The 12,413-nt window shown below is 30.3% G+C and overlaps 1 protein-coding gene across 1 annotated transcript; it reads right to left on the reverse strand.

Annotated features, from left to right (window-relative positions):
- Positions 1 to 2,590: 2,590 nt before the first annotated feature.
- LOC107916616 (myb-related protein 308) lies at positions 2,591 to 4,296 on the reverse strand. Its single transcript, XM_016845924.2, has 2 exons — positions 3,922 to 4,296; positions 2,591 to 3,433 (listed from the first exon to the last, which is right to left on the reverse strand). Exons 1-2 carry the CDS (start codon positions 4,052 to 4,054, stop codon positions 2,778 to 2,780), a joined length of 789 nt encoding a protein of 262 aa, XP_016701413.1. The 5' UTR covers positions 4,055 to 4,296; the 3' UTR covers positions 2,591 to 2,777.
- Between the last annotated feature and the right edge of the window lie 8,117 nt (positions 4,297 to 12,413).

A 12,413-nucleotide genomic window follows, 5' to 3' on the forward strand; every position in this document is an offset into this window, starting at 1 on the left:
TATAAATATTAAAAAAATATTTTTATACTTTTAAAATAATTTTAATATGGTTTAATTTTTTAAATATTTTTTTATTTTTTAAAAAAATTAATTAATTATTGACGTAGCAGCATCCACGTGCATGTCAAATCAGCAAAGTTAATAGACATTAATTTATTCATCCATCTTGGGGTGATTTGACGAACAACGCTAATTTAAAGGCTAAAAGAAATGAATTAAATGAAAGACTAAAATAACTTTGTATAAACTTTGAAGACCAAATAATCGTTACGCTATATTTGACAAAAGATTTCATCCTACCTATAAAAATATAATTATAGTAAGAATTTTTTATAATAAAAAAATAAGATTAATCAAAATATTTTCAACCCCTGAATCAAAATGAATATCGCTAAGACTTAAATTTATTATTTATCTTATCTCATTAAAATAAAAATTGTAATACAAACTTTTTTCCCTAATTCCGATATTTAAATTTTTTTAGGGTAAACTATAAAAATAGTCACTTTTGGTTGCCTCAAATTATATTTTAGTCATTTATGTTTGAAATGTTACGTTTTAGTCACTTACATTATTATTTTGTTACGAAGTGGTCACTCTACCGTTAAGCTCCGTTACCTCCCTAACGGCAATCCTACGTGGCAATCCAAATTAAATTTATTTAATTAAAACCTATTTTTATCCTAGCAACTAGACATCCAAGCTGATATCTAAAACCCATTTGGACTGCCACGTAGGACTGTCGTTAAGGAGGTAATAGAGTTTAACGGTAAAGTGACCACTTCGTAACAAAACGATAATGTAAGTGACTAAAACGTAACATTTCAAACATAAGTGACTAAAATATAATTTGAGGCAAACAAAAGTGACTATTTTTATAGTTTACCCGTTTTTTTATTATGCAAATACGAAGAAGAGGATATAAAAAAAAATCCAGAATTCTACTTTCAGATTAACCCAAACCATTTTTTATAGAAAGAAAAAAGTAATCCCAATATTGTTGGAAAGTCCCAATCAAATTGAGCATTGTTATTGATTTATTAAGACAATGGTCCTACTTCAAACATTATTGGGAGTAATTGAACACCGTCTAGAAATTGTTGAGATTAATTTAAAAATAGAATTATGGAGTCGGTTGAGTCTTAGTTCAGTTGGTATCAATATTGTTATCAGTGTAAGAGGACTTGAGTTTGAAGCGCGTTGAAGCGCGTTGAAGCGCGTTATTCTCTTATGTAAGAGGTGAGAATGGACTATAGATAATTTTATAATTTTAGGCATTATATAAAAAAAACAAAGAATAGTCCTACCAAAAAAAATACAACTACTCATTTGAATGAAGCGAAGAAAAAGAGGAAAATTCTTAATTATTTTAGGAAAAAGAAGTCTTAGACAAATCCAAGAATGAACCAATTCAAGTATGTTGGTAGAAGGTAAGCACGTGAAAGGCTGAAAGATGGGATTCAACTTTCAACCAAACTATTAGGACTAAATTTGGACCATAAAAACTATTTGACATGTTGTACACACAATAAAGAACATAGGACAGTTTTGTTTTTCCTCTTTTTCTTTTTCTTTTTCTTTTTCTTTTTCTATCAAATCAAATAATGGTCACTAAAATGGAAAAAAAAAACTTTGGGTAAATTATATCCGAGGCCACTAAACTATTACTAAATTTTCGTTTTGATTGTTCAATTTCAAAAAATTACAAAATAATATCATATTTTGTCCGCACTACCTACATCAATAGAAAGCTCTCCTTCCTGTTTTCTTTTACAGTTCAATTTTTTTATGAAACAACATTGGATTAAAGGTATATTTTTCTACTCGTTAATGGATATTGATTCACTATACCAATTATCGGATTGTGATTTGGAGCTCACTAGTTTGACTTTTTTAGAAGAAAAAACTTAAAAGCCCAGTGATTTCAATAAAAATTTCCGAAAACTTCAATGATTATTTTATAACTTTTTAGAAGTTTAGTGACCAAAATGTAAACTTATTAATAGTTTAAGTACCTTGAGTGGAATTTATACAATAATGTTTTTAGGGTAGCATACATGATCCAATAATTGCAGATAGCATGCTTGTGGACATGTTGGCATTTCAGAACGATAGAAGCGACGGATCCAACCAGCTGTCGACAGGACTGCACGTTTTCTCAACGTCGTGCGACCTTGGTTGTTGATGTCAATTTATTAATAATGTTATTTACTGTTTAAAGTTGAACTACAGAGAAAGAAAATTCATGTCGTTATTTCACCCACACATTCTATTCAAGAGTCATGTCAAAAATTTTGTACGGGGTAATATAAAAATTTTATATTAATAGGGGTTAAAATTGAAATCCTAAAATTTAGAAAGGAGCATAAACAATTTTCTCTTTTGTTTTAAGAAGTACTTATCTCAGTAGAAAAGATTGTATGAAACTGTGATCCTAAGCTATTTATATCTCTTTCTAGTAGGAGAATAATAAATTAGATTTTTTCTATACTAAAAATCAGGAAGAAAAATCTAATTTATTATTAAGAGATATGGACCACAGGCATCACTTTAGTAAAATTTGAATTTTATTCCAATGGAGAAAAAAAAATACACGGACGGTGGGAATTTTATTTTATTTTTTCAATTTATATAGAAGAGTTGATAGAAAAGGTAGGCACGTGAAAGCTTAAGATTCAAAAGTTGAACCAACTTTAACCGGTTGACATGCACGACATAAGACAGCAACGTACGGTGTTTCTCTGTTTCTTTCTTTGTCTCCCACACTTTGTCTAAAATCAGATCAATAATGATTGAGCAAAAGTATCCAATTGCATTTCGTCATCGTCGTTTTGGTTCAGAATCTGCAGATACTCTTCGTAAAGCTTCTCTAATGATGAGCTATCATCTTCACTTACCAACACAGTGGACTCGCACTCGAATTGAATATCAAGGTCATCGGCCAGAAACCCCCTCATGTTTTCACCACCATGGTCGGCGGCGTAGGCATAGTCCGACGAAGGGTTTCCTCCTGCTTGGGTATTCGCATTGCATTGGTGGTTGTCCAATTCGAAGCTTTGGTTTCTTGGGAAAGAAGATTTGGTAACCCTAATGGGTTTCGGGAGATGAATTTTGGGTCTCTCGGAAAATGTTTTGCTTGTGTCACTGATGTTCTTTCTCGTGTTCGTGGCTTGTTGTGATAGTTTCTTATGGGTGTTGGGGTCGGTTCCTTGGTTTAAAAGCCGTTTACTGAGATGGCAGTTCCAGTAGTTTTTTATCTCGTTATCGGTTCGACCGGGAAGTCTGCCGGCGATGAGTGACCATCGGTTGCCGAGAAGTGAATGTAATCGGATGATAAGGTCGTCTTCCTCGGTTGTTATGTTACCTCTCTTAATATCCGGTCTTAAATAGTTCATCCACCGAAGCCTACAACTCTTTCCACACCTAAGCAACCCTGTGAATCCGAATAACTAAAATCAAAATCAAAACATAAAATAGGTTGAATTCTGCCATTAGTCCTTCTATTTTGTAAAAGTTGTGGATTTAATCCTTGTACTTTAATTTGATCCTTTTTAGTCCTTGTACTTTTTAGATTTTAAAAATTCAGTCCTCACTTGATGATAATTGTTAAATGAATTAAGTTAAGCTCTACTATTTCTAATATCCAATGCGTCAAACATATCATCATACATGTAATGCCATGTCAGTGTCTTACTTTCACATATTACTCACTAAAAATACAATTAATCGGTTAATGACAGTCATTTGTGTTAAGACTAAAATTCTAAAATTCCAAAATTCCAAAACTATAGGGGCTTAGAATGATTCAGTTGGAGAAACAGACTAAATCTACAACTATACGCATAGTATAGGACCAATAATCAAATTTAACCAAACAGAATGTAACCCGAACTGAAAATCGAAATGTATTCCCAAACTTACCAGCTTTCTTAGGAAGTGATTTCCAGTTTCCTTCACCATGAGATTGAATGTGATTGACAAGCAATTTATCTTCTCTAGGGGACCATGGACCTCTATGCAACCCAACTTTAGAACAACAAGGAGCCCTTCCCATTTTCTTTTATAATCACTCAAAATACTTCAAAAAAATACATTGAAATCAACAACAAATATTGGAGGAGAGAGAATGTGTGGGACAAAGACCGATGCTCTAAGGAGCACAATTGCCCAAAACCTTTGCCTTCTTTTAAATAGACCATTGAAACTTGAAAGACATGAATATGTTTTTTTTTTACTTTAATTTTCAAAGAAAAAAATACCATGGGTTTGCATTTTGGCTGAGATTTGTGTGTTTGTAATGAAAGGGTTGCAGTCTATTATATAAATATATGGCACGTGAGAAAATTTGTTTTGTATGTATATGTATTTAATGGGCTGTCAGGAATCTCATGTGCTATTCTATTATCAATTAAAATAACAATGTAATGGCCAATTTTATCAGGCCCAAAATAAAATAATAATAAATAAAATAAAATATTAAAGTTCATTTACTATATCGACCCGAACCGATCCGACCCACCCCTGACCTAGCAGGATCCGCGTGTTTTTGCTTAAAAGGGATATCTCAAACTTTAGTCCTTTCCTCCTTTTGAGTTACTTTAATTTAATCCTAATTTCACTATTCTTTCTTTTTAGAAATTTCGCCATTCATATTTATCCTGTTTTCAGTTAAGTCCTCGATTCGCTGATTTTCTGGAGAAAGGACGCGTGTTCTGGAGGTTGAGATAATGTCTCATTTAGTCCCTGTGTGTTTTCGTGATTTTCATTTTAGTCTTTATTTACTTATTTTATCATAATTTATACTTTTAACTTCATTTTCATCCTGATTCAGTCATTGATTTATTTAATTTCAATTTTTCATGAAAGTTTTTTATTTATTTATTCATTGATTCCTTTTTTATGTATTTAAAGTTTATAGTGTTCTTTATATTTTTATTTTGCACATTTTGTTCTTATTATTATTACTCTCATTATTATGGTTATTATTTTATTTTTCATTATTTTTATTTTTATTTTTAAATTTTTTTATATTATTATTTAATTAGTATTAGAATTAGTAATTATAATATAATTATTGTCATTGTTAATTGGTGTTTTATTATTATAATTATATCATCGTCATTTACTAGTATGGTATTTTTATTTTTTTCATATATCATTGTTTCATTTTTATACGTTTCCCTTTTTATTTTATTTTGTTATAACAATGCCACGAGTTGTGTTTAAATGTACTTACTCGTTTTTATACTATGCCCGAATAAGCTAAATACACATTATTTTAAATATTGCATTCGTCTTTGCACGAGGCACAAAAAAAGAAATTTTTTAAATCAAAGTAATGTTCATTATTTTGGAATTATAAAGTCGTGTTCTTAACTTACGGAATATAACTTCTTTCTAAAACCGAGATAGTCAAATATTTACTTTAAAATAAAATAAAAGTGGGATTTAAGTGATGATTAAATGGCATTCATTTTTGTTCTTGATGATCTAAGGCATTGTGTCCTAATTTACGGGACATGATCCTTTCTTCTCAATTAACTTGAAATAGACCCATTTTGTGAAAATTAATTTAGTTAAATAATGTCTTAATAAAGGATCGTATTTTAAAATCTCTTCAAATTTTCAATTTTCGACACTAAAGACGTCAAGTAATCAATTAGGTACCAATTTTGGGCGTAACGAGTGTGCTAATCCTTCCTCATGCTTAACCGACTCCCAAACCCATATTTTGAATTTTTGTAGACCGAAAAACATTGTTTTAATAACTCAAACCTCTTATTAAAACGATCAAATTACGATGTGACCCGATCACACCTCCTAAAAGTGATTGGTGGCGACTCCCATTTTCATTTTAAAATAAAAAGTCGATTTCAAAAAAAAGGTTTCGACAAACAACATTCAATCGATTGAAGGTAGATTTGGATGGACGGTACGTTTACTTGGAGTTAATGTAAAAACTGCGGTGGTGGTGAGATTAGATACTGTGGCGTGAGACAAAAAGTAAGCTAAACGCACCGCACCGCACCCAATCGCCCATCCATACCCACCCTGAGTCTTAGTTCGATTGGCATCGATATTGTTTTCAGTACAAGAGGATATGAGTTCGAGTGCGCTGAAGCGTATTATCCTCCTATTTAAGGATTGATGAGGAGTTATGGGTAGTTCTAAGCATTATATAAAAAAGAACATATATATAAGAACATGAGATTAATGTTAAAAAAAACCAACAAAATTTATAAATATTAATCATAATTATCATAAATAAATAGTAATAATCTTCAGGTTTTAGGATTTATAGTCTCGAATTTAGAAGTTAGGGTTTTAGTATTTATTTATAATTAATTATTATTTAATTATGTTTAAAGAAAGTTATTAGTATTTGATTATAAAATTTTCACTATTTTTTTATTCAATGATGACGTGTCATGTTATTATACACTGATAGTGCATTAAATATTCTCCCTATATATACTAGATCTAGTCACACCTAAAAGGTGAGTGTACGGAAATATCTTATATTGAATATATATATATTTATAAAAATATATCAATAAATGTTTATTAGCGGAGTGGCAAGGGTGTTTATATGAATTTATTGATCTTATAATTGATTCCCAAGTAATACTTTTTAATTATTTTATTTGAAGATTATATAAAAATATGAAAAGATTAAAATACCCTTACAATAATATTGATTACCTTTTAATGTAAAGATATTTTAGTACTTTCACAACTGAATTGATGTTAAGTTGACTCGTAACACTAACTCAATGAATCAATTTATATAAATTGGTATCATATTAGACTCGAAACTGAGTTCTATCAAATCGTGAGCATTTTGAAGTAAAAATCCTCTCAAAAATATGTTTCGTGAGGTCCGAACCTGCGTTCTTTTTTCTTTTACGAGAACAAACCTGCTATCACTTCAATCAACAACTTTTTTATAATAATTGTATTTTTTTTTTATGTTCCATCACATGTATTTTTTCTTCTCAACGGCCCTTCTCCTATATCTGCCCTTCTCACGCTTCATGTTTCATTTTTCACTAAACAAGACTTCAAAATTGGTCTTTACATGGGTCGGTGGTCTATTATAATGGTGCGTTCAATCACGTTCATACGGTTTTTGTTGCATGTAAAATTATACATTATTGGCACCATTCGTCCAAATAGTCCCCACCTATTTATTAGATTTGTTAACTTCTTTGTCTTTGAAAATATTCATTTTTTTAATTTCGATTTAATCATCGATCCAACATAGTTGAATAAATATTTAAAATTTTAAATTGATTTAACTATCAATTTTTTGTATCAATTTCAAACGATTCGTATAAAGCTCAATTCAATTTATTTATCTAGACTAATATATAAAATTCCTAAAATCGTCTTTTTTTTTAAAGGTAAATTTATTAATTCATTTAATGAATGGAGCCATACAATTCAAAGAAAAAAATAGCAAACAGTCGTCGTAGATGGTGAATGACAAGCTCCATCAACACAACAAAGGCTTTAGCCTCAGCATCAATAGAACATTATGACACGTTGACAATTGGCTTTGTCACAACTCAAGCACAACATATGAACCCCGAATGGTCCAAAGCGGCAAGCAAAAATCGACGAAAGAATCGAGGCTTCACCAAACTAGAGAGGACGACAACAAAATCATCCCTAAAATCACTTGTAAAATTAAGATTACATGCATAAGCAAGACTAAAAAAACGTGCTACAAGAGTAGACAAAAGCTTCTAAATTTGAAGATTTATTAAACAATGGAAAAACATATAAAAATATATAAAAATTTAAGACAACATGGGTCCAAATCTACACGTGAAATCATTTATTATTCTAAAATACTCTCAAACCAAAAACAAATTAAAAAGTTGACGAAGAGCCATCCACTTTCCAAGAAAAACTATTGGTGGTTGGTGAAGTTTTAGGGAACGAAAAACACCGTCATATGTCCATCACAACTTGTGAAAACAACAAATATACTAACAAAATAGATATGCAAACTGAAAAGAGATAAGACATGTATAGTAAATGAGAAAAAGAAAAAAAATGATTGAGTGGAGAAGAAAAAGGCCGATATTAGTGAGGGTTGATTTTGGTGATGGAAATCTCCTTTCTGCCCCTCCCTAAAAAGAAAGATTGGCAGCTTCTTTAATTAGGAAATCAGCCCAAATGGGATATCAATTCCTGCATCTTAGGGCAATTTCTACTTCTTTCTTTTTTCAAGCCAAAGTTGAAAAACATATCACATCTCACTCATACAATTGTAATTAAAAATAATATAATCAAATAAATATTATTAAAATGTATAATTAATAATTATATTATATTAGAATTCACCTCAAGAAAAATCCTGACAAAGTCCACACATGATAGGACTTAAATGAAAATAAATATAGCAATAACTCACATAAGGTTTAATCAAAAAGAGAGTCTAATTTGAAATTTTATTCTACTAAATAGACTTGTCTATGATCCAAGCCAAGTTAAGCTACGACTTAGTTCCAAAAAGATTTTAAGTCCAAATTTATTTTCGGCTCGACTTGACCTATAGACTCATTTTACTAGCAAAATAGTATTAAAACATTAAATATATATATTTTTACGGGTAATTTACCAAAAAAATCTATTTTTTTTAAAATTTACCGAAATTAGCCGATTTTTTTATTATTTACCGGAATGAGCCATTTTTCGCGAAATCGCTTCCACGTCAGCTGTCAGGGTACGTGTCAGAACATCGCGTCCACGTCAACGCGATTTACTTACGTGGACACAAATCGCGCCTACGAGGACGCGATTTGCTGACGTGGATTAACAGTTTATGTTTTTAAGCTTGGAAAACTTTGAAAGGCCATAACTTTTCGCTCAGTTGTCCGATTGAGACGATTTTTTTTATTTCGAATAAATTTTCGAGATCTACGCACTGAAAAACCGCCAAACGCGGTTTGCCGCAGTTTTTGTCGAAAAAGATCCTTTTTTTGCCCCTAAATTTTGATTTTTTCGGTTTCAAATTGAATTTTGAAACATTCAAATCATTATTTTCGTTATTTATTTGAAGTAAACACCGGATATTTTTTTACAGAATTGTCTTATATCATCATGTTATAGGTATAAGTCAGCTCATTCCACTTTTGAGAAGTTCCCTAAAATTTTCCATTTTATTCAATTTAGTCCCTAAAACCTAAATAGTCATATTTTCAAATCTAAGCTTCGTTTTTCAATTCAAATTCAATTCCATCCTTCCATAACATTCAAATATTCTTAAATACAAAAATTTCATGCTAATTTTGAAATAATTACACTTTAGTCCCTATACTCGTAACTAACAAATTATAATTTACAAATTAGTCCCTATTCATCTCTAAACAGTTTGTCAGCGCGTAGATCTCAAAAATTTATTCGAAATAAAAAAAATCGTCTCAATCGGACAACCGAGCCAAAAGTTATGGCCTTTCAAAGTTTTCAAGCTAAAAAACATAAACTGTTCATGCCACGTCAGCAAATCGCGTCCTCTAGGGCGCGATTTCCATCCATGTCAGCAAGTCGCGCTGATGTGGACGCGATTTCCTGGCGCGTACCCTGACATCGCGCTGACGTAGACGCGATTTCGCGGAAAATGGACCATTCCGGTAAATAATTAAATAGTTGGCCCATTTCGGTAAATTTTGAAAAAAAAGGGCTTTTATTGGTAAAATACCCTATTTTTACAGTAATATTAATATATTTTATAATTAAATTAAAATTTTAAAATAATTTATATTATTTAAATCAAATTTGGGTTGAATTTACCAAAAATGAGTAAAATTTCGTGGAAGTCCTTATACTAAAAGTTAAATTGCATTTTATCTCTTTTACTCAAAAATGGGTAAATTAATTCTACTGCTAAAAATTAACTTCTATACGTCAGCATAAGGTACACAAGACACGCCATGGATGAAATTTTAATAGAAGGAACTAATTTCCTCTTCGAACTAATATATAAAAACTATTTTATTTATTATTTTAATAAAAAAAGATAAAATATAATCCGAATAAAAATGATTTTGAAAATTTTATTATATGGAAAAAGTTTTGTTTATAAAAGTTAAAATATTTAAAACTATAGCACATGTTTGTACTTAGAGCTATCGTAATCATAGCTATAACCGTACATAAACCCTAGCACATGAACTAGAATCCAAAAAAAAAACGTATCACTCGGAAAAATGGAAACTGGCAATGAGTGTTGACTGTTGAGTGTGGTCAAGAAGTTATTTCTGCAGCAGATGGTCCATTATTCAGTAGCACCACCCATTAAGGCATTATACGAAACAATGAAGCCCCACTTATTTTCATTTTTCTTTTAATTTTTTCCATACATAACTCTTAACCACGAGCTATTAGACTCTATCGAGACGAGAGATCTTTAGTGACTTAAATTTGATTTGCAAAAGGCTTTGAAGGCTAAGTGCATCTCCCACTTACATAGTTTGAGCTTTTTTTAAGTAATAATAAAATTAAGGTGATTGGTACTGTATCGATGGATGTATTGTTTTTTTTTATCGGAAATAGTGTATATTGTTATCGATCTATTTTAGTATATCATTTTGGGTTTATCGATATTTTTTATAAAAAATATATATATTTAATTATGTGATAGTTTCAAGTTTTCTGCTATTTTAGCCATATGATTTGTTGTTAGAAAATTTCGGTTTAGAAAAATGGTTTTTAGTCACAGTAAAAAATTAAAATTTTGAAAATCGAGTAAGTTTGTGATATTTATAGTAAATTTTTTTCCTGAAAAGTACATGTGCTTTGAGCGAGACGGATCCTACACATTCTCGATTTTCAATCGAACGACCTTCTCTACTATTCTCGTATCACAAATTATTTTGAGTGTGAGCTCAAGCAGTCATGAACCAAACACAGAACCAGAAACGATTTATTACTTTTAGTAGGAAAGTAATTATCTCTCAATAAAAATCGATAGAATTGTGATTCCCAGAAAATAGATTTTATACTTAGAAAATAAATTATCTCTAGTTTCTAGCAGAATATCAATATATCAAAGTTATGTGAAACTTATGTAAATGGTTCTACTAGTGTCATCTATTTATAGGGGGAGATAGAAGAATCTCGATTGAGTCCAATTATATGTGATTCCTAGACTTTTAACTCAACACTTTATAATTTCATCCAACCCAATACATGTTTTCTATTTCTCAAAATAAATATTATTTATTCAATTAGATAAATAAATTTTCTAATTAAATAATTTTCTCAACTCAATTCTAATTTCGTTAAAGTCGTGGCAACTTTACCGTAAAAAAACCTATGAGGAGATATTATACTTAGTGAGAAAACACATTCATTTGTGAATGTGACACGTTTCTCTAACTTTATCATTTCCATCCATTTTTGTTCATTTGATTCTACATACAATTCATTTCCAGTTTCAACGAGCTAGGGGAAGAACCGATTGGATATATGTAATTAGGACTCAAATAATTTATAATTAAGTTCCAACTTTTCGCCTATTAATTATCAACTTATTTAATTACGAAGTCATTCCACTGTAGTGTTGTGACTGAGCTCTCCTTTATTACATACCATTACGAAAGCTACTCAATCAGTACTCGTTTAATGACCTTATCATAAATGTGTTACCCTCATAGAATATCCTTAATCTCTTTAAGATAAATTTTTTCTCTCAGTATGATCTTGTTTAATCCCATGGAAACCATTACATCTTCCTTCATGACAACTCAATTGCTATCAAATAGTAATCAAGTCATTTATCACAAAGACAAACGACCCGTGGCCACGTTTTCTTTTCATGTAACAACCCGAGAGTCAGTGGTGTCGAAAAATGAGGTTTCAAAATCTTATTTTTTATGTTCGAGTCTATAAATATTATTATTTAATATTTACGAGGTTAGTATAAAGGTTAATTAAAGTTTGGTCCATTAATTTTGTCAAATGGATGGTTAATTAAGGTATAATAACTAAATTATCAAAGTGGTAAAAGTTTATCACTATGAATTTTTAATTAATTGAAGGACCAATTAAACAATTAGGCCTTTTTAATTATAACAAACGGGGGTGGAGATGAGCTAGTATCCACTAAATTAGTTAATTGTGCTTAATGATTAATTACTCTATGTTTAATTAAAATTAATCATAATTTACTAAGTTTAAATATGTATAAAAGCTAAAATAAAATAAAAATAAAACAATTTTCCTATTCATCATCTTCTTCAACCGTAGCAAAAGAAGAAAGAATAGGTTTGAGGGCTTTCGGCATAAAATTGGTATATTCAATTAAGTCATTTTCTTATAATTTTTATGTTTTTGAGGTCATGAGAGCTTAATTTAGCTAGCCCATGTGCCAATTTGCAAAATTGTTAAAGCTTCTAAAATTT

Source organism: Gossypium hirsutum, chromosome D08 (genome assembly GCF_007990345.1).
Source record: "Gossypium hirsutum isolate 1008001.06 chromosome D08, Gossypium_hirsutum_v2.1, whole genome shotgun sequence".
Classification (NCBI taxonomy): domain Eukaryota; kingdom Viridiplantae; phylum Streptophyta; class Magnoliopsida; order Malvales; family Malvaceae; genus Gossypium; species Gossypium hirsutum.